The 24051-nt window shown below is 46.3% G+C and overlaps 2 protein-coding genes across 2 annotated transcripts in view; one reads left to right on the top strand and one right to left on the bottom strand.

The window, feature by feature from the left end:
• Positions 1–7: 7 nt before the first annotated feature.
• On the top strand, positions 8–8589 carry DNALI1 (dynein axonemal light intermediate chain 1). Its single transcript, XM_004025480.5, has 6 exons — positions 8–481; positions 1021–1166; positions 2745–2914; positions 4977–5155; positions 5501–5665; positions 8457–8589. Exons 1-6 carry the CDS (start codon positions 335–337, stop codon positions 8490–8492), a joined length of 843 nt encoding a protein of 280 aa, XP_004025529.2. The 5' UTR covers positions 8–334; the 3' UTR covers positions 8493–8589.
• Positions 8590–10238: 1649 nt separating this feature from the next.
• GNL2 (G protein nucleolar 2) overlaps positions 10239–24051 on the bottom strand; it is a 29576-nt gene continuing 15763 nt past the window's right edge. Inside the window, exons 9-16 of the mRNA XM_019015549.4 lie at positions 19851–19979; positions 19018–19122; positions 18088–18246; positions 17762–17875; positions 12272–12723; positions 11700–11782; positions 11102–11193; positions 10239–10436 (exon numbers count right to left, since the gene is read on the bottom strand). Of these exons, the coding sequence (XP_018871094.3) occupies positions 10284–10436; positions 11102–11193; positions 11700–11782; positions 12272–12723; positions 17762–17875; positions 18088–18246; positions 19018–19122; positions 19851–19979 (1287 nt within the window). The 3' untranslated portion in view covers positions 10239–10283. The remainder of the gene's footprint in view (positions 10437–11101; positions 11194–11699; positions 11783–12271; positions 12724–17761; positions 17876–18087; positions 18247–19017; positions 19123–19850; positions 19980–24051) is intronic.

The raw sequence follows: 24051 nt of genomic DNA, 5'->3' as shown, positions 1-24051 counted from the left end.
AACTCCAGATGACTTCCTTTGGGAATTGTCCCTTAACCCTTCATGAGGAGTCAGGAGATGACTCCTGTTTTTCAGGTGACAAAATTGGAGCATGGCAAAGGTGATCTGCCCACTTCAAATCGCTAGCTAGACGGAGCATAGGGACTCGAACCGCCGTTTTCCTCGCCTCCAAGAGTACAGGGGCGAACCGGTGAGCAGAAGGCCTAAGAAGCGAGGCACAAGAGGTTTCTGCCCAGGAGGCACGGAATGAAACTCGCCGGCTGTTGGCCCCGCCCCACTTCGAAGCTCCGCCCAGGCCAAGAAGCGCGGGGGCGGGAGTGAGGGGGCGGTTTCCATGGTGACGGCAAACAAGGCCCACGCTGGACAGGGCAGCTGCTGGGTTGCTACTCTCGCCTCCGCCATGATTCCCCCCGCAGACTCTTTGCTCAAGTACGACACCCCAGTGCTGGTGAGCCGGAACACGGAGAAACGGAGCCCCAAGGTAAAGACGGGGGCTCGGGAGACAAAGGAGCCTCGAAACTCCGATAGGGAAAGACACATTCCCGCATGGAGGGTCAGGAATCTCAAGGGACGGGGATTGCAGCGACTGGGAGTAAAGGGAATTGGGAAGTCAGAGAAGGAGGGTGAGAGGATTGTATAGGAAGCCCAGATGTTGGGTGTGACCCCAGAGGGCAGATTTAGGATGGAGAAAGAGGTCACAGGGAGATGGATGGGGCTCACTCTTCTTAATGGTACGCGGGTCCAAGAATAGATGACTAGGTAGTGATTTCCCCATCACCAGAGGTGTGAAAGCACATGCCTGAGCACGTGTGCCAGAAACACCTGTTCAAGCATTGAGCTGGGGCCAGACTTCATGGCCTCCTTCAGCTCTGTGACATAATTTCTGCTGAGAAGACCGACCCAAAGTAGGCTAGGAAGAGGGGAGGGCTGTGCAGAAGACCTGGAGCAATATACAGGTTGGGGATGTGTGGAGCTGAGCTCCTGAACAATTTCCTGCCCTCACCTGTGCCTTCATCTCAGGCTCGGCTACTGAAAGTCAGCCCCCAGCAGCCTGGACCTTCAGGTTCAGCCCCACAGCCACCCAAGACCAAGCTCCCCTCAACTCCCTGTGTCCCAGATCCTACAAAGCAGGCAGAAGAAATCTTGAATGCCATACTACCCCCAAGGTAAGAAAGTAGGAGCAGTGGCTGGGAGAAGGCCTAAGCTTTTGCATCGTGGATTTTGGGAGTGTGGGAGGAGGCACTCTGCCTCTGTTCCTGGCTGGGGTTTCCTCCCAGTATCACAAAGCTCCTAGAACTTACATATGGCTGGATCCTGGCAGGGTGGTGGGAGACGTCTTCTCAATCTACCCTCATTTCCTGCATGCTGTCACCCAATCTCATGGCTTTAGATACCACCTATGTGCTGATGGCTCCCAAATGTGTATTTCCAGCCCTGTCTTCTCCACTAAACTCCAGGACCATATAGTCTTCTGCTTCCTCATTATCTTCATGAAGATATCTAATAGACATCTCAAACTCAATATATTCAAACTAAATCACAATTTTTTCCTTCCCCAATCTGCTCATCCCCCGTATTCTCCTTTTTACTAGGGACTCAAACCACCTTTCATTCCTTTAGATCACTCTCACAGCATGTGTCCTATCCTTCGTCACATTCTTTTGGCTCCACCTTCAAATTCTTTCCCAAATCCAACCACTTTTCACCACCTCTGCTTCCACCATCTTGCTCCTAGTCACTGGTGGCCACTTGGATTGCTGCAGTGGCCTCCTATCTGAAAACACTGCTTCCACTCTGCTCCTAGAATCTATCCTCCATACAGCCCCTAAGTCATAAGTCAGATCATGCCAGTCTCTGCCAGAAACTCTTTAGTGGCTTCCCATCTCAGACTAAAATCAAAAATCCTTACAATGGCCTGGAAGATGTGGCATGATCTGGCCTACGATGTATCCCTGACCTTATCTCCTGTTATTCTGTTTCTTGTTCACTGTGCTGAATCCACAGGGGCCTCACTTGCTATTTCTGAAATGCCTCATTCACTCTCCTACCACAGGGCCCTGACAGCTGGTGTTTTCACTGCCAAAGATGTTCTCCCCTTGATATTCTCCTGGTTCCTTTCATTTCTTCCAGGCCTTCCTTGAGAATTTGCTATAGCAGAGCACCCCTGCCCAACATGATCTCCTTTTCTTGCTTTTTTCTTCTGCAGCCACATTGATAAAAGGACATGCCTTTTCATCTATTTTTATGTAATAAGTTGACAGCACAGTTGGTAAGGCTATGAGGAAAAGGGAAATGGGGGCCTACACAGGCACACACCTTCATGAACCTCTCCACCCTGATACACACATCTGCCTCTTTCTGGCTTGCACAAGGTTCATGATGTCCTGTGTTTCCCACCCCGTAAGTTGGTGGGTAGTTCCTACTGTTCACATCAAGCAACAACCATAAATCGGTCTTCAGCATGTTAGGAGGGTAAGATCTGGGACAGTGGGGAATGATTTCACAGAGGCCCGTTGCCGAGGTGGAAATTGTCTACCACCTACCGATTCCCAAGATCCCTGTGGAGGCAGCATAGTGGGTGTGGCTTTGGAGCCTCACACCCCAAGGGATGGAGGATTCTGGTGGGTTGGTGGCAAAGCTGCCCCTCACCACTACTCAGGCAGAGGGCTTAAAGGGCCCTCTGCTCATGTGCTAGGGACCTTTAAGTCAACGGGTTTTGCTCAGCCTCGCTGTGTCTGCCACAGGGAGTGGGTGGAAGACACGCAGCTATGGATCCAGCAGGTGTCCAGCACCCCTAGCACCAGGATGGACGTGGTGCACCTCCAGGAGCAGTTAGACTTAAAGCTGCAGCAGCGGCAGGCCAGGGAAACAGGCATCTGCCCTGTCCGCAGGGAACTCTACTCACAGTGTTTTGGTGAGTGAGCCAGGTGAGGGGTGGGCACTAGACACCCTACTGCTCCCTTCCCTTCACCTTCAGCACAGATCCGAGCCTGAGCACCTTGGAGCTGGAGCCCATCTCGTGCTGGAATCCCCTCTTCTCCCCCTGCCTGACCCACCCAGCAACAGCTAACTGCCCCCTTCCCCTTCCCAGCTGAAGGGGGACAGCCCCTCTACACCTGTGGGTATTTCTCCTCAGGCAGGACGAGAGACTAAGAAAAGAAATAAGACACAGACAAAGTATAGAGAAAGAAAAGTGGGCCCAGGGGACCGGCGCTCAGCATACGGAGGACCCGCACCGGCACTGGTCTCTGAGTTTCCTCAGTATTTATTGATTACTATTTTCACTATCTCAGCAAGAGGAATGTGGCAGGAGAGCAGGGTGATAGTGGGGAGAAGGTCAGCAAGAAAACATGTGAGCAAAGGAATCTGTGTCATGAATAAGTTCAAGGGAAGGTACTATGCCTGGATGTGCACGTAGGCCAGATTTATGCTTCTCTCTACCCAGACATGTCAGTGGAGTAAAGAGTAACAGAGCAGCATTGCTGCCAACATGTCTCGCCTCCCGCCACAGGGCGTTTTTTCTCCTATCTCAGAACAAACATACAATCGGGTTTTATACTGAGACATTCAGTTCCCAGGGGCAGGCAGAAGACAGAGGCCTTTCTCTTATCTCAACGGCAAGGGGCCTTCCTCTTTTACTAATCCTCCTCAGCACAGACCCTTCACGGGTGTCGGGCTGAGGGACGGTCAGGTCTTTCCCATCCCACCAGGCCATATTTCAGGCTATCACGTGGGGAGAAACCTTGGACAATACCTGGCTTTCCAGGGCAGAGATCCCTGCGGCTTTCTGCAGTGCATTGTGCCCCTGGTTTATCGAGAATGGAGAATGGCGATGACTTTTACCAAGCATGCTGCCTGTAAACATTTTGTTAACAAGGCACATCCTGCACAGCCGTAGATCCCTTAAACCTTGATTCCATACATCACATGTTTCTGTGAGCTCAAGGTTGGGGCAAAGTTACAGATTAACAGCATCTTAGGGCAAAGCAATTGTTCAGGGTACAGGTCAAAATGGAGTTTCTTGTGTCTTTCTTTTCAACGTAGACACAGTAACAGTCTGATCTCTCTTTCTTTTCCCTACATCAGCCCCGCCTCTTCTACAAGTCCTCCAGCTGCCAGCCACTATATTCTTGGCAACTTGAGTTCCTCACCCCTTAGCAGATGTTTGGAGTAAAACGATAACTTCCATCTGTTGTTTCAAAGATTTTCTATAATAAGCATGTGCTAATTTTTTAGTCAGAAAGATTAATGTTCAGTATTTACATCCATCCATCCATCCATCAATATTTGGCCCTTGGTCCAGAAAAATATTGTGATTTGTTGTTAACCCACAGACACGAGAGATTTAAGATGCACCTCCTTGAGTGCTGGTGTCAAATGGCTGTCCCCCAGCCCAGTCTCACTGGCTTTTATGGACGCCGATCTGCAAACCACCTCCAAACCCTCAGGCAGCTGCAGGGTCTAGCAGGCTTCCCTATCCGTGTGTTATTATGGTCTGCCCTCCAGGTCAGCATTTATGGGGAGATAGATGGGCAAGCTCTAGACCCTGCCATTTCCCTCAAACCAGTGCAGCCAAGGGGGCACACAGGATGTCCCAGCTGCTTTAAAACAGCTGCCATCTTTAAACAGAAAAAGTCAGGTTTTTTCGAGTAGTAACCAGTTTTTACCTAAGGCAGGAAGGGAGGGGACCCAGTGCTGTAAACAAACCAGAGCCTCTTGTCTCCTTTGCTCTGGCCGACCCAGTCTTGCTGACTCTGTGCTACTCACAAGTGCCAAGTTCAGAGGAGTGACTGCATGGCAAGGCTCTTTGGGCCACTGAAGGCACCCTCCCCGAGGCCCTTCTCTGAGGCCTTGCACTTTGTCTCCAAGCGAGAACACCCTAATGTCCTTCCCAAGAGGAAGGGTGTTTGCAGTAGACATACTGCAAGCCCCCTCCCCACGCCCTGTCTGATCTCATGGTGTGTGTGCATTGGAAGATGAGTTGATCCGGGAGGTCACCATCAACTGTGCGGAGAGGGGGCTGCTGCTGCTGCGAGTCCGGGACGAGATCCGCATGACCATCGCTGCCTACCAGACCCTGTACGAGAGCAGCGTGGCGTTTGGCATGAGGAAGGCACTGCAGGCTGAGCAGGGGAAGTCAGACATGGAGAGGAAAGTGAGTGGGGTTTACCGTGACCCTTGGCCCCATCTCTTCTGTAAACCTCAGGGCCACGTGCTTGTCATTCCAGCACTACATTCTGACCTCCTAAGGTGCTCTCCTGACAGTCACGACACCTGGACTTGCATCACCTCAGTGAGGGACCCCTGGTTGAGTATGATGGCCAGCCTGGTGGTCTTGGCAGAGTTGTCTCCGCTGTGGACGCTCCATGCCAGGCACTGACCTCCCACTGGGTGGCAGTATATACCCTGGCAATGTCATGTCCCATGTCCCTTCCACCCAGGCTCACACCATTCCATTCACCTGGCGACATCCCAGGATGACTGGGCATTCTCTCCTCAGATCGCAGAATTGGAGACGGAAAAGAGAGACCTGGAGAGGCAAGTGAACGAGCAGAAGGCAAAATGTGAAGCCACTGAGAAGCGGGAGAGCGAGAGGCGGCAGGTGGAGGAGAAGAAGCACAATGAGGAGATTCAGTTCCTGAAGCGAACAAATCAGCAGCTGAAGGTAATCAACGCGTAGGCTGGGGTGGAGGTGCCCCCTGCCCTGCCACCCAGCCCCACAGGCCAGGCATTCGGTTCCTTTTCCATGGCTTTTAAATGTTTGTCCACATGCACTGCCAAAGGATAAAGGAAGCTGACTTTGGTGGTGGGAGAAGGGGAGGGCTCCAGAGGGGGTCTCTACTCTCAACTCCAAATCTCTGAGGCGCCTCAGCCTGGCTCTCCAGTGGAGGATTCTTCTCCCTGGAAAAAAGTTGCCCATCCTCAAGGAAGAGGTGGATATGGCAAAAAGTGGAACTCCATTCCCCTGGAAGCTGGTATGTTGGAGCCTTCCTGGAGGGGGCTGGGCTCCAGGTGGCTTGCGTGGTAGTGCTATCCCATGGCTGTCTCCTCTGAGGCCCTGTTTCAGGGCATAACCAGGGAAGAAGTCAAAGGGCAGCAGGGCCCTTTGAGAGGAAGAACCATTTCAAATCAGAAACCTTCCCCAGAAATGTGGTCGGGGAACCCAGGCACAGGTGCTCTTCCTCGAAGTCCGATGCCAGCAGTGGTCTTTTATCCAGCTGAGGTGATAGGAGGGAGGGGGCTGGTGGACAAAGCTGGGCAGGAGGCCATGCTACAGGCACTGCAACTCCCAGCTGTTTGGTCCAAAGGTCTCAAAAGGTAGGCCCCAGATCAACATCATCCTCACCTGGCAAAGCAAGACAAATTATTGGGCCCACCCCAGATCTACCAAATCAGAAAATTCGGGGTTGGGGTCCAGCAATGTGCTTTAACAAGGTCTCAGGTGATTCTAATGTTTGCAGAAGTTTGAGCATCACTGTTCTGGAAAGATGGCCTACTGACATTTAGTGGCTTTCTCCCATGGCCCTGGCAAAGGACCCTGGATGGATCTCCCTCTTCTCCCTAGGCTCAGATAGAAACCTTGCAATCTTGACATTGCAGGCTTGTTAGGTCTACACACCAGCAGGACTGGCCATTTGCGATAAAGAAGGCTTTCTGTTAACCACTACTGGAACTTTTCTTGTTGCACAAAGAAAAGCAAGAAACTTTCACAGCCAGAGATGAATCTGTTTCCTTAGCAGCCTCTGAGGCTGCTTTCCTTAACTGCCATATTCCTTTTTCATAAGCCTGAGTTCCTCAGTTCTTCCTGGATTAGCAACAAGAGCAAACCAAATACCTTAGCATGTTTCTAACATTTAAAAGCAATCTTGTAATCTCCAGGGTGAAAGATTCTTTAGAAGTTGGCATTTTTAAATTTTTTTTCTTTTGAGACGGAGTTTTGCTCTTGTTGCCCAGGCTGGAGTGCAATGGCACCATCTCAACTCATTGCAACCTCTACCTCCCGGGTTGAAGCGATTCTCCTGCCTCAGCCTCCTGAGTAGCTGGGATTACAGGCATGTGCCAGCACGCCCGGCAAATTTCTGTATTTTGAATAGAGATGGGGTTTCACCACGTTGGCCAGGCTGGTCATGAACTCCTGACCTCACATGATCTGCCCACCTTGGCCTCCCAAAGTGCTGGAATTACAGGCTTGTAATACAGGAAGTGAGCTATTTTTATTGGCTCAAAACTGCATTGCAAATAAAGCAGCTTTGCTGTCCCCAGGATAGACCTACCTAAAGATCTGTCCAGTATTATTTTATTGGCTACCAGAGGAACATAGTAAATAACTCCCAAGTGTCTTAAGCTTTACATAAAGAGGGACAGCTCTCGGCTGGGTGTGGTGGCTCACACCTGTAATCCCAGCCACTTTGGGAGGCCGAGGCAGGTGGATCACATGAGGTCAGGAGTTTGAGACCAGCCTGGCCAACATGGTGAAACCCATTTCTACTAAAAATACAAAAAGTAGCTGGGCGTGGTGATGTGCACCTGTAATCCAAGCTACTCAGGAGGCTGAGGCAGGAGAATCACTTGAACCCGGGAGGCAGAGGTTGCAGTGAACCGATATCACACCATCACACTCCAGCCTGGGTGACAAGAGCAAAACTCCATTCCCCACCCCCACCCCCCAACAAAGAGGGACAGCTCTGTATTCACTGGCAGCATTTCTCTAATTGTGTGCCAAGTTGTCTCAGTGGCTGAAAATTCGCTGTTTCCCAAACCTCTGGTCCCAGCAGAACTCCCAGGATCCTAAACCAGAGAGCCAATTTTTTTTTTTTTTTTTTTTTTTTTGAGACGGAGTCTCCCTGTGTCACCCAGGCTGGAGTGCAGTGGCACAATCTTGGCTCACTGCAAGCCCCGCCTCCCAGGTTCATGCTATTCTCCTGCCTCAGCCTCTGGAGTAGCTGGGACTACAGACGCCTGCCACCACGCCCAACTAATTTTTGTATTTTTAGTAGAGACGGGGTTTCACCGTGTTATCCAGGATGGTCTCGACCTCCTGACCTCACGATCAGCCCGCCTCAGCCTCCCAAAGTGCTGGGATTACAGGAATGAGCCACTGCGCCCGGCCAGAGAGCCAAATGTTTAACTTAGCAGACATATTCTGGCCTGAAATCTGAGCCATGAAAAGCCCTTACAACAATGCATTCAATATCCTTTTCAATGCTTTATATCATACCCGGAGCCATTATTGTGTGGAAACCAGGACAGCTCTGGCTTCTCCTCATATACTAAAGACTGTATGCCAAGCTAGAAACTAGCTAATCTAGAAAATATGGATTTGGGGATCAAGGGGAAAAAGAACCCTTGGAGTGACAGCATGTGGATTCTTCTTCCCAGAGACTTTGATCACCTCTCAGCTATTTGTATCAGGCTGCAAGTTTCAAGTATTAATGGAGTTTGTTTTTGTTTTTCAGGCCCAACTGGAAGGCATTATTGCACCAAAGAAGTGATAATTTCCACGATTAATTTCCAACAAGACACTTGGGAGTTATTTACTGTGTTCCTCTGGCAGCCAATAAAATTATCATAAGCCCTTTGTAATAAAAAGCTAGTTTCCTGAGTGAACAAGCCGTAACCTCCCCTAAACACCACCTAGGTATTTGTCAGAAGTCACACTATTACTCCAATGTCATCAGACATCTAAGGTCTGCCAGCCAGACTCCTGGCTGGGCAATGGAAGATGGTGTGGCCCTGTTAGTGTCCGTGTGTGGCTTACTAGCCAGCCTTGGGAACTGCCAACCCAAATTCTAAGAAAGCCACTGCTTTCTCATCATCACTCTATACCAATACTTATTTCTGGCCAAATGAATCTGCTTCTCTGCCCCTAAAACTTTTAGTTCACAATTCATCTTCTACCTTAACTTGGGCTTCTTGGGCCTCTGGCCTTCCTTACTTAATGTCTTCTTTTCCCTACTCTAATGCATTTCTAACTCACTTTGGAGCTTTGGTTTTCTAATGTATTATCCCCACTTCCGAGTCAACTGGACCCCTTCCTCCTCAGTTTCAGACTGCCTACGTTAGGAAACAATGGCAGAGTCAAACCCATGGCTTTGGAGAAAGTAAATGTTTGCCAGAAAGGAATACTAGTCACAGTGGCCTTTGTGAGTTGTCTGCAACTCAGCTCTTCCCCCAGCACAGATCTGTTCCCCTTATCCTGCAGAAAATCAAGCCCTGACTCTGCACTCCCCTAAGTAGTGATGTTAATTAACAACTGAAGAGGTAACTAAATCTCACATGCAGGTCTAATGACTAATGATTGGAGTACGGCTGCTAGACAACTGCATTTTAGTATTTCTCTTCCATTCTCCCGGTTTTGTAGACCCAGAAGATTGAATGAGTGACATAAATCTTTAGTTCGGGGCAAGCCAGGGTGGGCTAGAGTGGTAAGCTGGAGGACTTCATCCTTCAGTTAGGCTGCACAAGTAACATTACCTAAAAGGCACTAACATGCTCAGGTTCCCCAGAAAGAGGCGTAAGAAGGGCCTCTCCTTAGAAGAGCTTCCACCTGCCATCCATCTTGGGTTCAGTGAGCTTCAAGGCTCACAATGGAAGCACTGTCATTTCCCCAGAAAAGCTGTGTTCCCTATGCTGAACACACCATACACATTCTCATCTGGAATCTAAGGAGCAGCTTTTACCCTGATCCAGTATCCTGAGGAATTTTAAGGCTCCACTCAAATGACCTGCCTGTGTTGTCATTTCCATGGGAAAGAACTCTTTCCATGAGATCTGCTAGTTCCAGGCCTCTAAGACAGGAATGTATGTGCCATAAGTGGGTCCACTTCACAGACTCAATGAGGCAGAAATTACTATAGTTTTCTCCTATTTCTTCCACACCCAACTTTCTCCTTGTATTTCAAAGGCCAGGCCATGTACACTAACGTCCTTGAAATTTGCAGTTCTGTATGCTTCTATTCCAAATCATTCATTACCAATAAAAAAGAAATACCACCCTTTCCATTTCATAGACCTCATCCCCTATTTCTGTCAGACAGTTATATGACAGGGTGACTGTGGAACCTCTTAGTTCATCCACAGTCTACCTGAAGTGCTAGACTTTCAGACTCTTATCACTGAAATCCTTAAGGTTGAGGAGGCTTTATTTCCCTAGCACTGGTGAAGGGCTTCAACTGTCAAACCTCAGAACAAATGCATTAGGGCCTTAGAAATGTCAACGGGGCAGGAAGAAAACACAATTTCTAACCATGTTTTTATATAATTTAATAAAAACCTTTTCAACATTACTGCTTTTGTCTGAATTTTTTGCGTTGGTGTTTCTGTCCCTCTGAGTCATTGGTCTTCTTTTTGTTCCTGTTCCTATTTTTCACGTTGTGTGTTTCATAGTAGCGCACACCAACTTTTTTCGGCCGTTGCTGTCGTACTGCTCGCCTCCGCTGTAAAAAATGGCAAGAAAAGATGAAGAAAAAAAACAACAAAACCCTGAAAGTCATTCACAAAACAGGAGTCTCTGCTTCTCACCTCTGTGTTCTATTTCCCGTGCTGCTTCCACAGCTACTGGAAGCAGTGCTAATGAGGGAGGGCTCCCCCATAGACCTAAGGTTACTCTTCCATTGTGACTTATGAAACTCCAAGTTACAAATCCACATGTGATCCAACCCTTATCCAGTGCAAGAATCTGTTCTGCATCACTCCTGACAAGTCCCCTGCAGCAAGGCTGAGTGCTGCTAACCACTCTCCTCTCCAGAGGGCCCACTCTAGCTCTGAACAGCTCAGCTCCAAAGCTGTCCTTCACAGAGGTCAGTGACCTGCCCAAAGCAGATCTGCTCATCGGGTCGTTTCCCTTGGGACTAGAAACTGACTCCTCTAGAGGATAGTCCACTCGTGTGGAGATGTTGATTAGAAACTCCTAAAACATATGACATGGACTCAAGGACCTGCATCTAGTGGGCCAGCCCCGACCCTATTTATCTGACCTCAACTAGGTCAACGAGGACTGGGGTTCTTGGGATTCAGCTCTGGACCATTTGTTTCAGTGGGTCTTGACAACTGGAGTTCTAGTTACTCTACTTGGGCCATACTTAAGACCTACGACACTTACTTCTTTTGATGTAAGCGCCCTGGGAGCTTTATTTGAATGTTCCTGTTCCTCTTCCCTTTGTGCCTTCCGCTTCTTTCCCTTTTTGGAAGGTGCTGGATACAAACAATACACAAACAGGAATTTTCTATTGAAAATTTGCCTATAAACCCAACGGTGGGAACAAGCTTGATGTATCAGGAGGAGGACACCCAATGTGGACAGAGCGGGTGAGCACAGTGGTGAGTAAAGCAGGCCAAGGGGAGGCCGCCAGGTAAGGATGCCCTAAGCCATGCTCTCAGTGTGAAAGCTGATGGTCAAATGGAGGAATGGATAAATGCAGGAAACACACCCCGCTCTGTCTGTGGACCCACCCTTGGATTCTAGGTTAATAATGAACCCTTTCTAGGAAGTTTCCTGAATTGCCAATTTAATCCTAAAAAATGTGCAGAATGAAAAGCAGGTAATTCAATTTGCATAACAGTATGTAAATTTAAAGTAATCTGGCAGATATGACAAACATTTATGCAGATGACTGAGATAATTTGGAGACTGAACTTAGGTTTCTCAAAACTCTAAATATGCAAATTACATCTAAATGATTGAAATAATTTAACTTCACCTCTGTCATCTACATCTTCTTCCAGTGTTTTTCTTTGTTCTTCAGGTTTTGCAAATATCTTTTCACTCAGTCCCTTGGATATTCTGAAACAGAAAAGCAAAGTAACATTCCTCCTCTCACTCGCCCGAATCACATACTGACCTGGAGACCTGCGACAAACTTACAGACTAAAGAAACCCCACTCCTATCCAAGTAGTTATCACCAGTGGAAGAAGTCAATATCCAACATGTTTGTACCTCCCTGGGTGTTTCTAAAGCTTCTCATACTGCAGGCAGCTGAATTTTACAAAATTTACAGTTCACTTTTTTAAAATGGCAATAACAGCCAAGTGTGGTGGTGCACACCTGTAGTCACAGCTACTTAAGAGGCTAAGATGACAGTATTGCTTGAACCCAGGAGAGTGAGGCCAGTCTAGGCAACATAGCGAGACCCCGTCTCAAAAAACAAACAAAAAACCCAACCGAACAAACAAACGGCAATAATCCCATGTAAAAATATGGCTCCGGTACTCACGGCAAATTTTTGGGAAAGGAATGAAAATCTGCAATTTGTGAGAAGATGAAAATATTACCTGACTGCTGAAAACTTTTTGGCTTTGGCTTTGTCTAGAAACTTCTGATATTTGGCAATCTTCTCATCCAGTGCTTTAATAACGGCTTTGGTGTCGTTTCCCACATGTTCCTCCTCAGGCTCCGAGGAAGACTCTTCCGCATCATCTCTTTGTTGCTCCTGTTCCTCCTCCTCTTCATCAGAAAAGCTCTCAAGCTCTTCCTCAAGATCTGACACCTCCACAGGAACCAGGTCATCCCCAGAAAACTGAGGCACCACGTTGATTTTACCAAAGTTCTGCCGAACTCGTGTGAGAATCTGCTGCATCTCTGTGTTAGGATCACAGTGACTGTTCTCTTCTGTTTCTTCCTTAATGATGGATTCTGACCCTTCACCTGCAGTTTCTGTGACTTCCTCCCCTGGATTGTTCTGGGCTGCTTCTGGGACAACTTCCAAAGATGAGGAGGGTGGAAGCTATTAAGGGGTAGAAATGGGGGAGATAAATAGAATCAGAAAATGAAAAATGGAATTTCTGAACTCATATCTTGCTCTTAAACAGTCCTCTTCTCAGGACTAAGGGAAGGTATTGAAAACACCCAAATTTGAGTCATTTAATAATCTATTTTTAAACCAATGTACATTAAGCCCAGAGATCAGTACTAGGATCAAAGGAATACATGTATAGTTCCACCGGATGAACCAACTAAGACTATTTAAACCATTAAAACCAACCAATGATTTATCATAGACAAGCAAGGCTCCCTAGACCTTCCGTAGGGGGCTGCTGATATAAGCACATGCAAAATCAGCACACACAACTACATAAAAATGAAGGCCAGGCTGGGTGTTACAGATTAGAACAGTACTAAGAGAGGCATTTGAAGAGGTCCTCTGATTTAAATGTGTCCCCCAAAATTCATATGTTGGAAACTGGTATGGTTTGGCTGTGTCCAAATCTCATCTTGATTTGTAGCTCCCATAATCCCCATGTGTTGTGGGAAGGACCGGGTGGGAGGTAATTGAATTATGGGGGCGGGTCTTTCCCATGCCGCTCCTGTGATGAATTAAGTCTCACAAGAGCTGATGGTTTTATAAAGGGCACTTTCCCTGCACACACACTCTTGCCTGACGCCATGTAAGACATGCCTTTGTTCCTCCTTCACCTTCCGCCATGATTGTGAAACCTCCCCAGCCATGTGGAACTGTGAGTCCATTAAACCTCTTTTTCTTTATAAACTAACCGGTCTCATGTATTTCTTCATAGCAGTATGAAAATGGACTGATACAGAAACTTAACCCCCAATGCAGCAAGTGTTGGGAGGTGAGGCCTAATAAGAGGTAATTAGATCATGAGGGCTCCACCCCATGAATGGACTAATGGATCTTGGGGATGGGTTCGTTATTTTAAGAGTGAGTCTGTTGGCTGGATGTGGTGGCTCACGTCTGTAATCCCAGCACTTTGGGAGCCCAAGGTGGGCAGATCACAAGGTCAGGAGTTCAAGACCAGCTTGGCCAACACGGTGAAACCCCATCTCTACTAAAAATACAAAAATTAGCTGGGCATGGTGGCATATGCCTGTAGTCCCAGCTACTCAAGAGGCTGAGGCAGGAGAATCGCTTGAACCCAGGAGGCAGAAGTTGCAGTGAGCCGAGATCGTGCCACTGCACTCCAGCCTGGACAACAGAGCAAGACTCCGTCTCAAAAAAAAAAAAAGTGAGTGAGTTTGTTATAAAAGCAAGTTTGACCCTCTCTTGCTTGCTCTTGTCCTCCCACTTTCCACGATGGGATGACCCTTGTCAGATGCTGGTGCCTTGATACTGGACTTCCCAGCCTCCAGAACCATGAGCCAAAACAATTTCTGTTCATTATAATTACCCAATCTGTAGTATTCTGTTACAGCATCACAAAACAGACTAAGATAGGAGGCATCTTGAAGCAAGAGTATAAGGTAAGGAGGGGGAATTCTGTGATTGAAAAGAGTTCATTAGAGCACTAAGTCTGGGGACCCTGAAATGACTGGCCTGTTTTAGGTAATTGCAAAGATAAGTATGTGCCAAGCTTTCTACTGGAGTTTCACATGTATAACGTCATTTTATCCTTGCAACAAAAACTCAGAGAACTTAAAAGTGATGTTGTAAAGTCAAGAGTGGCTGGGCAAATCACTAAATAAGTATAGAACTATAAAATTCAGGAAACCACACACAAAATTTATACATACATTTTTCTAGGAAGGGCAATTTTTGGCTTTCAGTTTCTGAAGGGGTTTTTGCTCTTAACCAAAAAAGCAAAACAGAATCACAGAGTAAGGCATACGATAGTGAAACTGCCTCCAAAGGGTTGACGAGAAGTACCTGCCAAGTTCTGGACAGAAATACAATTATAATTAAGCACTAATTAGGGGGCACTTTGGCCCATATCCTTGTTGCTAAAAGTCCCTGAACACTAGGTACTGACCATTTGCATCCCCACTGTCCCTATAGACAGGATTTCTGACATTTGGGTCATAAGACTATGTAAGAATTGATGTGCACCCCCATTGCTCCTATAGGCAAGATCTCTGACATTAGAATCATTAGGTTTTTGTTTAAGGATTGCTTAAAATGTCTTTTCAGATCCCTAATTCCAGCAACCAGTTTGAAGATCCCCAGAGAAACGGGATCTGCATGAGAACACAGCTTCTTCATCTCCCTGTCCCGTGACTTCACTCTGCACTCTTCACCTAACCAATGACCTTCACTCCAGCCCACTCCAAAACCCTTAAAACCCTAACCCCAAACTCCTCGTGGAGATGATTTCAGGATTCCTCCCATCTCCTCCTTTGGTGACCCTACGATTAAACTTCTTTCTCTGCTGCAACCTGGTGGTGTCTCAGCATATTGACTTGCTGTGTGCATTGGGCAACAAATCTATTATGGTTACAATAGTTCTTAAGAATTATCTGAACTACTTATCTACACTTACTGACTACATACGAAGGAAGGGCTGAAGACAATGCCAGTGTTTCCACACAGGGTCCCAAGAGAGCAGTGATACGGACATCCAGAATGACCCTAGAATCCAGCTGCTAACTCAAAACCTCCAATGGCTTCCCACCATGACACCCTCCCCTGGCCCACGACATTCCAGCCACAGTGACCTCCTTTCAGCATCAGGACACACAGAGCACACTCCTGCCCCAGCTGCTCTGGATGTGCTGTTCCCCTTGCCTGGAACATTCTCCCTAGATACTAGCATGGCTTCTGTCTCATATTAAGGGCTCTGCTGAAGTGCCACTGCCTCAGAGGCCTTCCCCGACCACCCCAAAGTACTCCTTGTCTCCCCCAAACCCCTTAGCCTGGTTTAGTTTTCCTCACAGCACGCAAGACTTCCTGACATTATATATTTATCTGCTTACTGTCTCCCTGTGATATAATATCACACTTCCTGGCACAGAGCTCCTAAGACCCTTGGAATTTCCCAAGCAATGGGTATCTTTTGTTATTGATTACAAGCCCCTTTCCACCACACCTGAGTTTATGCTAATGTGGTGACTCATGGTAGACCCCTAGATAGCTTCAGGATGGGGGATGCGCTGGTCACCAGAAAGACAAAGCACTTGACCACATGGTTGGTGCTTTCAGCCACTCAGAGGAGAGAAGGGAGACCGGAAATTGAGCCTATCACCAACTGCCACAGATTTAATCAGTCGTGTCTATGTAATGAAACCTCCATAAAAACCCCTACATGATGGGGTTTGGAAAGCTCTGGGTTGCTGAACACATTAATGTGTGGAGAGGGCATGGAAGCTCTGTGCCTCTTCCCCATGCCTTACCCTGTGCACCTCTTCCATTGGCTGTGACTGAGTTTCATCCTTTATCATAAACCGTTAATTGTAAACACAGCACTTTCCTGGGTTCTGGGAGTCCTTCTGGCAAATTATCAAACCCCAGAACCCCTGAATTTGTAGTTAGCCGGGCATAAGTGTGGATAGCCTGCAGCTGCCATCTGAAGCAGGGGACCTAGTCCTTAACTTGTGGGGTCTGTGCTAACTCCGGGAGTTAGTGTCACAACTGAATTAAATTGTTGGGACACTCAGCTGGTATCTGAGAACTGCAGAACTGATATGGAAAAAAAATATGTATTTGGTGTCAGAAGAAACCACACATTCCCCTGCTGGAATATATGTGCAGGAGAGCAGCAGCTTGTCAGTTTCTCACCATAGCACCACCAGTACCCAGAAGAGTCTGTGGCCAACAGGAGACACTCAATATGGGATTGCTGGGTGAATGTATCAGTGAATTAATGAATGAATGATGCAATACACATGAAGAGGGAGAGAAATTTTTGTTTGGTTGTTTGATGGTTTGGGCAGGGAGAAGGGAGAATGTCAATTAACATCAGTTTCAGGCTAACTTTCAAATGCTGCAGAATACATTCAACTGAAAATACCTAGCTGCAACTGCAACTTGGAATGGGGTCAGGTGAGAGGAAACCAGCACTGTACGGACCCAACGACACTAGCAAGCATAGATGCAAAATTTGAAGCCACCATTTCAAGAGACTTGGCTGGGTTCTGAAAAAGGTCCTAGAACCAGAAAGGCAAAACGTTAACGTTGAGCCTTGTGGCGGTCCACTGCCAGGGTGAGGGAAATGGGGATAGTAGGAGAGCTTCTGGCCCCAGCCTTCAGTCTTCTTTCTCCGACTATCAGTAGTACCACTCTCCTTTCCCACTGGATCACAGGTTTTTTGAGGGCCAGGGCTGTTTTTCGTTCCTATATTCCCTGTGCCTGGCACATAGTCGATGCTAATAAATGTTTGTTAAACAAATGTTATCTTAGCAATGATTCTGTTTCTTAAGCATAAGAAAAGATACAGGTACCAGAAGATCACTTATATTTAATGAGCCCTCTTTTTCCAAGGCCCTAAAGGCTAGTATCTAAGTTTGGTCTTCTCTCATATGTCTACTTATTAGTCTCCAAATGCACCCCCTAGCAAGGCCATGGCACTGGCACTCTAGAATGAGAGAGGGTGGAGTGATCGCCATGGGCCAGCAGTGGCTCCCAACAGTGCTTCACCCTCAAAAAAAATTTTTTTTATTTTTTTGAGATGGAGTCTCCCTCTGTTGCCCAGGCTACAGTGCAGTGGCACGATCTCGGCTCACTGCAACTTGTCTCCTGGGTTCAAGCAATTCTCCTGCCTCAGCCTCCCGAGTAGCTGGGACTACAGGAGCGCGCCATCATGCTAGGTTAATTTTTGTATTTTTAGTAGAGACAGGGTTTCACCATATTGGTCAGGCTGATCTTGAACTCCTGACCTTGTGATCCACCTACCTCGGCCTCCCAAAGTGCTGGGATTACAGGCGTGGGCCACCCATGCCCGGCCCCAAAAAATTTTTATATATTTAAAAAAATAATAAAATGAGAGACACCGCAGCTGAATGAATATATGCTCTATGAAGAGAGACAATCACAAGCTACACCAAATCTAGGTCAGGACCCATGCTCCCCAGAGGTGGGCCCACCCTGCTCTTACCTGGGGGGCCACAAGTGGCTCTGCACTGGGTGGCTTGACAAAGAAAGGAATCCGGCCCCTCTGCCAGTCATTGAGGACCATCTTACCCACAGTCTGCAAGTCGGGCTCTCCACCCTGAAAGGTCACAAAGAGATTCCCAATTAAATTCAAAGGACCAAAACCACCTACCACTTTGGGGGTAATTCAGTTGTCCCAGGGGTTCATCATCACTTAAGTGACAAGTTTCACACTGCTCATACATGCATACCAAAAAAAGGCCCATATCATATATATACATACATGCTTGTGACAAGTATCAGTCTAAATTCTCACAAACGCCAGCTCACCTTTAGTAACTTCCCAGTCCGGAAAGCGAGCTTCTCAAGAAAGTCCTCAGCATTCTCCCAAGAATCAATCTTGTATGTTTTGCTGATATATTCTGGCTTTGCTCGTTCAAGTACAGCACCAATGTGGTCTTCAGGACTCTTAATTTTTTCTACTTGAACCTAAATGTTAATAGGAAATCTCTCACTTACAAACTTTGTTGTGGAAGCAGCAAAGTTCCCAGTGTCCTTTGCAGCACTATTTGAAAATAGACTTCAACATCACAAAGCTCGTGGAGATTGGCAGGAGCCTGTCTCTGAGGGGGCTAGACATGGTCAGCTGCAAGGAGCACTGCTGAAAGCTGACCATAGCCACGGAGCCCAGAACTCAGCTTTAATCCCCACTCACCACAAACTAACTGTGTGGCTGCCACAGTTTAAACTTGGAATGCTTCATGTTACTCACTTGCAGAAATGGTTAAAAGCCTGCCCAGCCCAGGACACAAAAATAATGGAATAGTTTAAGAAAGGAGAGGAGGAATGTGTACAGGATGTATAGCCAGAAGCATGGTCAAGGTTAAGTGGAACCATTTACAGTTTTTCAGTCATATTCAGAAACAAGTGAGGAAATGACTGGGTTCCAAAATGACTCAACCCATAAACCCACGAAGATGAATTATCGCTAAGCATAAACAGGCCCTGCTTCCCTTTGGATCCTGTGTGTAAACTACTAACTCTTTTGTGGGATGATATTGACCAGATATGCCCATGGTTCCACTAATTCCTCAAACAGCTTATGCTGAGAGGCTGCTGTTCAGCATCATGTTCCTAAAGTTTGGTCAGACAGGCTGACCCCAAACTGCCTTCTTAATAAGTAAAAAGGAAAGGTATCCAGGGTTCCCTATAGAACACTCCCCCGCAAACACAAACAGCCGATCAGGGCCAAATACTCACAACTCCTTTTAGCACAATGTCTGTCTCGGAGTCCTCAGAGGGGTAAACCACACCTGGACAGTCAATCAGGAATATCCGACGCATCAAAGTAATATACTGCCAGACCTGAAGTCAGAAAAAAGTCAGAGATATCCTGTATCAAACACTAAGAGTCTAATTTCACAAACCCCTGATGCTCATGTATGAAGCTGGAAAGGAGGAAGGGGTGAGTCAAAGAAAAGCAATGCACTAAGTAATTAAGCTACTAACTCTCTCATCTGTGCCGTGCACAAGATACTTCCACTAAGTGTAAACTATAGTTTCCATCAGCTAAGAGTCTAAAAACAACACAGAGACAGGATTTCCATCTAGTATTGTGCAATTATACCCGGTGAACCTTTCCTGAGTTTTAGAAGTACTCTTGAGAGCTTAGTACTGCTTGACCTCATTGCCTTTAAGCAAAACCATGCTGTTCCCCACTATGTGTTCTAGGATATGACCCCCAACTTTCAGAACCTACCTTAAGGTTGAGGCTTCTTAACCCAGGCATCAAATATTCTTGGGTTAGTTTTGTTTATCAAAATAAAAGGCTGGAGTGACAATTTAAAACAGATCTAAATATGAATCACATTAACTAACACATGCCAAAGCCACATGGTGGCATATAAAATACTCTCAGTCTTATCAAAGTGGGCAGAAACAACTCTGATACATTCCAAACTATTATATGGTGAGCTAAACTCCTAATGGTGGTCTGCATTCAAGAGAAGCAGAGAGAAATCAACAAGTCCTAAACAATCACTCTCTATGAAAAGAAAATATGCAAAAGTAAGGTCACCCTGCACCCAACGTACCTTTGTTTCACCTGCAATGGGAGCCACGTTGCAAACTTTCTTAGAACGCAATGTATTTATCACAGAGCTCTTGCCAACATTTGGATAGCCAATGAACCCAACACTGATCTGTTTCTTGTCAGTGTGCAACTGTTCAAAGAGAGAATACACAGCACATACATGCAGTCATGTATATCCCTTTGGACAAGTAGGTTGTATTACTTTGTTAATATCAAGAATACAGTGCAAAACTGTTGATAAAACTTGATCTGAAGCCTAGATACACATCACCTACATAATCTGAGTAAGCTGGATACATATGCTTATTAATAAATCAGAGGTGAGTCATTTCCTCAGTCATGCAAGTGAAATTATCCTTGTATGTGTTAAGGTTAAAAGTATGTAGGTCAAGAAACAAAAGAAGGCTCGGCACAGTGGCTCACGCCTGTAATCACAGCACTTTGGGAGGCCAAGGAGAGTGGATCACCTGAGGTCAGGGGTTCGAGACCAGCCTGGCCAACATGATGAAACCCTGTCTCTACTAAAAATACAAAAATTAGCCAGGCATGGTGGCGCATGCCTGTAATCCCAGCTACTTGGGAGGCTGAGGCAGGAGAATCGCTTGAACCTGGGAGGCTAAAGTTGCAGGGAACCAAGATCATGCACTGCACTATAGCCTGGGTGACAGAGACTCCAGTCTCAAAAAAAAAAAAAAAAAAAAAGAAACAAAAGAAGAACAACAGCTTGTTAGTCACTGATTTAGAACAATGCCATCTACTGATAAAATATCTTCGGGAAAAAGAATATGAACAGGTTCATCAACTGGACAATCCCACAACTCACCCCTCCTTTTCTTTGCATAATACATCTGCATTTCCACTGCCAAAAATAAATAACAAAAGAAAAAAAGCAACCTTGAAAGTTACGACTACAGGGTGAAAGTCTCAAAAAGGCAGAGCTTGCTATCAAGAAGAGGGCCTACAAACGAATGGAGGCTTCTGATTAAAGATGGTGGACTGAACATACATGCTAACCCCGTTCCCTCACCAACTCCACTAGAATGACAGCAGTGGACATTAACACTTTTAAACCAACAGAACCAAACATACTGAACCAGAGAATAAGATGGAGACGAGACAACAAAAACTAAAGTGATGTTAAACAAAATACTAGATGTTTAAAAGTAGTATCAAACTTGGCCCATTACAAAATATAAAAGCTAAGTGGTTGTAAAGATAGAAAAACTAAAGATCCAGCAATAATAATGACAATGAACCACAGAGATTCATTGGGAATCACTGGGAATTGGTGGTAGATCCCTCTTAAGATAGGTCTGAAAACAAGGACTGGCAGATAGTCTGCCAAAGCAGCCACACTTCTCCATCCCCTCCCTCATTCAGGGTGGGCACACAACTTCTCTACTCTCAAAGAAATCCAGGGCCTATGAAAGTGGCTTTTGGATTTTTTGAAATGTCACATGTTTGAAAGTATCTGTAATCTTCAGACTTGAAAGGGATCCTGGATTTAGAGATAATAACAGCACTCCCAGAATGATTAATTGAAAATCTAAGTATTCAATAGTGAGATGCCCAGTCTACTATTCCCACTGAGTTCCCAGAACTCTAGCAGCCAGGATTCTATGCCCCTAGAGCTAGAGATTGAAAGATTCTCTTCTGGGGAAACTCACAAGCCCAAGAAAAAAGACCTACAGACACTGGTATCTACAGGATGTCCTCCCAACAAAAAATTTGGGTCCCAGTCAGGCACAGTGGCTCATGCCTGTAATCCCAGAACTCTGGGAGGCTGAGGTGGGCAGATCACTTGAGGTCAGGAGTTTGAGACCAGCCTGGCCAACATGGTGAAACCCCGACTCTACTCAAAATACAAAAATTAACCAGGTCTGGTGGTGCTTGCCTGTACTCCCAGCTACTTGGGAGGCTGAAGCAGGAGAATTGCTTGAACCCAGGAGGCGGAGATTGCAGTGAGCCTAAATCAGGCCACTCCACTCCAACCTGGGCAATAGAGCAAGACTCTGTCTCAAAAAAAAAAAAAATTAAATTAAATTAGAGTCCCTATTTAATCACCTTACAATGAAGTCTATCAGTCAACAAGGCCACTCCATGGAGAAAAAAAAGAACCTATCAGCTTTTTAATGCCTTACTTTTTTTTTTTTGAAACAGGGTCTTCCCTTGTCAACCAGGCTGAAGTACAGTGACACAATCACAGCTCTCTGCGGCCTCTGTCTCCTGGGCTCAAGCAATCCTCCTGCCTCAGTCTCCTGGGTAGCTGGAACCATAAGTGTGCACCACTATGCCTTGCTAATTTTTTTCTATCTTTCGTAGAGATGGAGTTTTGCCATATTGCCCAGGCTGGTCTAGAACTCCTGAGCTCAAGCGATCTGCCTGCCTCATCCTCCCAAAGTGGTGGGATTATAGGCATGAGCTACTCTACCTGGCCTAATGCCTTACTCTTAAATATAAATAAAGAACCAAGAATAAACATTTAAGTTGACTCTACTTGCGGGTCGAGGCTGCAGTGAGCCATGATCGCACCACTGCACTTCAGCCTGGGTTAAGACACAACAAGACCCTGTCTCAAAAAAATTTTTAAAGTAAAAGAAAAAATTTTTAAGCGTGACTCTAGCAGAAAACACAAAAAAACCCACACAAATTTGGAGGTAACAGAATCAATGCAGACAGGAAAATTTCAAAACGTCATTAATGTTCTTAGGAAGAAGATACTGTGACTGTGAAATAAGACGTAAAAGGAGGCAGAGCAAACCAGAATTCAACAAGAGCTCTCAGAAATTAAAAATTAAAAGCAATTGGCAAAATAAATTTTGTGACTGGGCAGCTGGATGATCAAAACAAGGAAAGTGGCCGGGAGCAGTGGCTCATGTCTGTAATCCCAGCACTCTGGGAGGCCAAGAGAGGCGGATCACCTGAGGTCAGGAGTTTGAAACCAGCTTGACCAACACGGAGAAGCCCCGTCTCTACTAAAGATACAAAATTAGCCAAGTGTGGTGGCACATGCCTGTAATCCCAGCTACTCGGGAGGCTGAGGCAGGAGAATTGCTTGAACCTGGGAGGAGGAGGTTGCAGTGAGCTGAGATCGCACCATTGCACTCTAGCCTGGGCAACAAGAGCGAAACTCTGTCTCACAAAAAAAAAAAAGTACCCAGAAAATAGAGGAAAATGTCATACATGTACCAAAAGAAAAAAAATATAGGCCAGGTGCAGTGGCTCACGCCTGTAATCCCAACACTTTGGGAGGCTGAGGCGGGCGGATCACGAGGTCAAGAGATCAAGACCATCCTGGCTAACATGGTGAAAACCCGTCTCTACTAAAAATACAAAAATTAGCTGTGCGTTGTGGCGTGTGCCCGTAGTCCCAGCTACTCGGGAGGCTGAGGCAGGAGAATCGCTTAAACCCGGGAGGCGGAGGCTGCAGTGAGCCGAGATCACACCACTGCACTCCAGCCTGGCGACAGAGTGAGACTCTGTCTCAAAAAAAAAAAAAAAAGGAAAGCAAATATAAATCAAGAATTAAACCAGGAGGTAAAAGCAAATTTCTGAACAAGAATACAGACAACTGAGGGAGGAAAGAAAATTTCAAAGAAATAATGTAAGACAATATCAGACTAAAGTCTCATCAAACGCCAAGCTCATTGAGCAATAAAAGGCCCACTTCAAGACACACCACTGTGAAATTTTAGAACAAGAGAAATTTTAAATTTTAGAATAAGAAAAGATCGGCTGGGCGTGGTGGCACACACCTGTAATCCCAGCACTTCAGGAGGCCAAAACGAGGCAGGAGGATCGCTTGGGCCTAGGAGTTTGAGGTTACAGTGAGCTATGGTTGCGCCACCGCACCCCAGCCTGGGTGACAAAGACCCTGTCTCAAAATAAGAAATCACAGCCACACAAAGTATGAGGAGTCAGAATGGCCTCAGATTCCTCAGAAGTCAGAAGACAGTGCAGTGGTAACTTCAGTATTCTGAGGAAAAACAGCATAAAGGGTAGAATAAAGATCTTAATAAAGATATTTTCAGAACGCAAGGCGTATCTCAAAAAAATGTTCTTTCCAAGTATTCCTTCTCAGGAAACTTTTGGAAAATATGTCCCATTGAAAGAAAGGAGTAAACCAGAAAAGAAGAAAAGAGGTCCTATAAATAAGAGGTCCCATACAGGAAAACAGCCATGGGAATTCTCTGGATGACAGT

Source organism: Gorilla gorilla, chromosome 1 (assembly GCF_029281585.2).
Source record: "Gorilla gorilla gorilla isolate KB3781 chromosome 1, NHGRI_mGorGor1-v2.1_pri, whole genome shotgun sequence".
Lineage (NCBI taxonomy): Eukaryota > Metazoa > Chordata > Mammalia > Primates > Hominidae > Gorilla > Gorilla gorilla.
The sequence above is the reverse complement of the archived record's forward strand: the minus strand, read 5'-3'. Positions and strand labels throughout refer to the sequence as shown.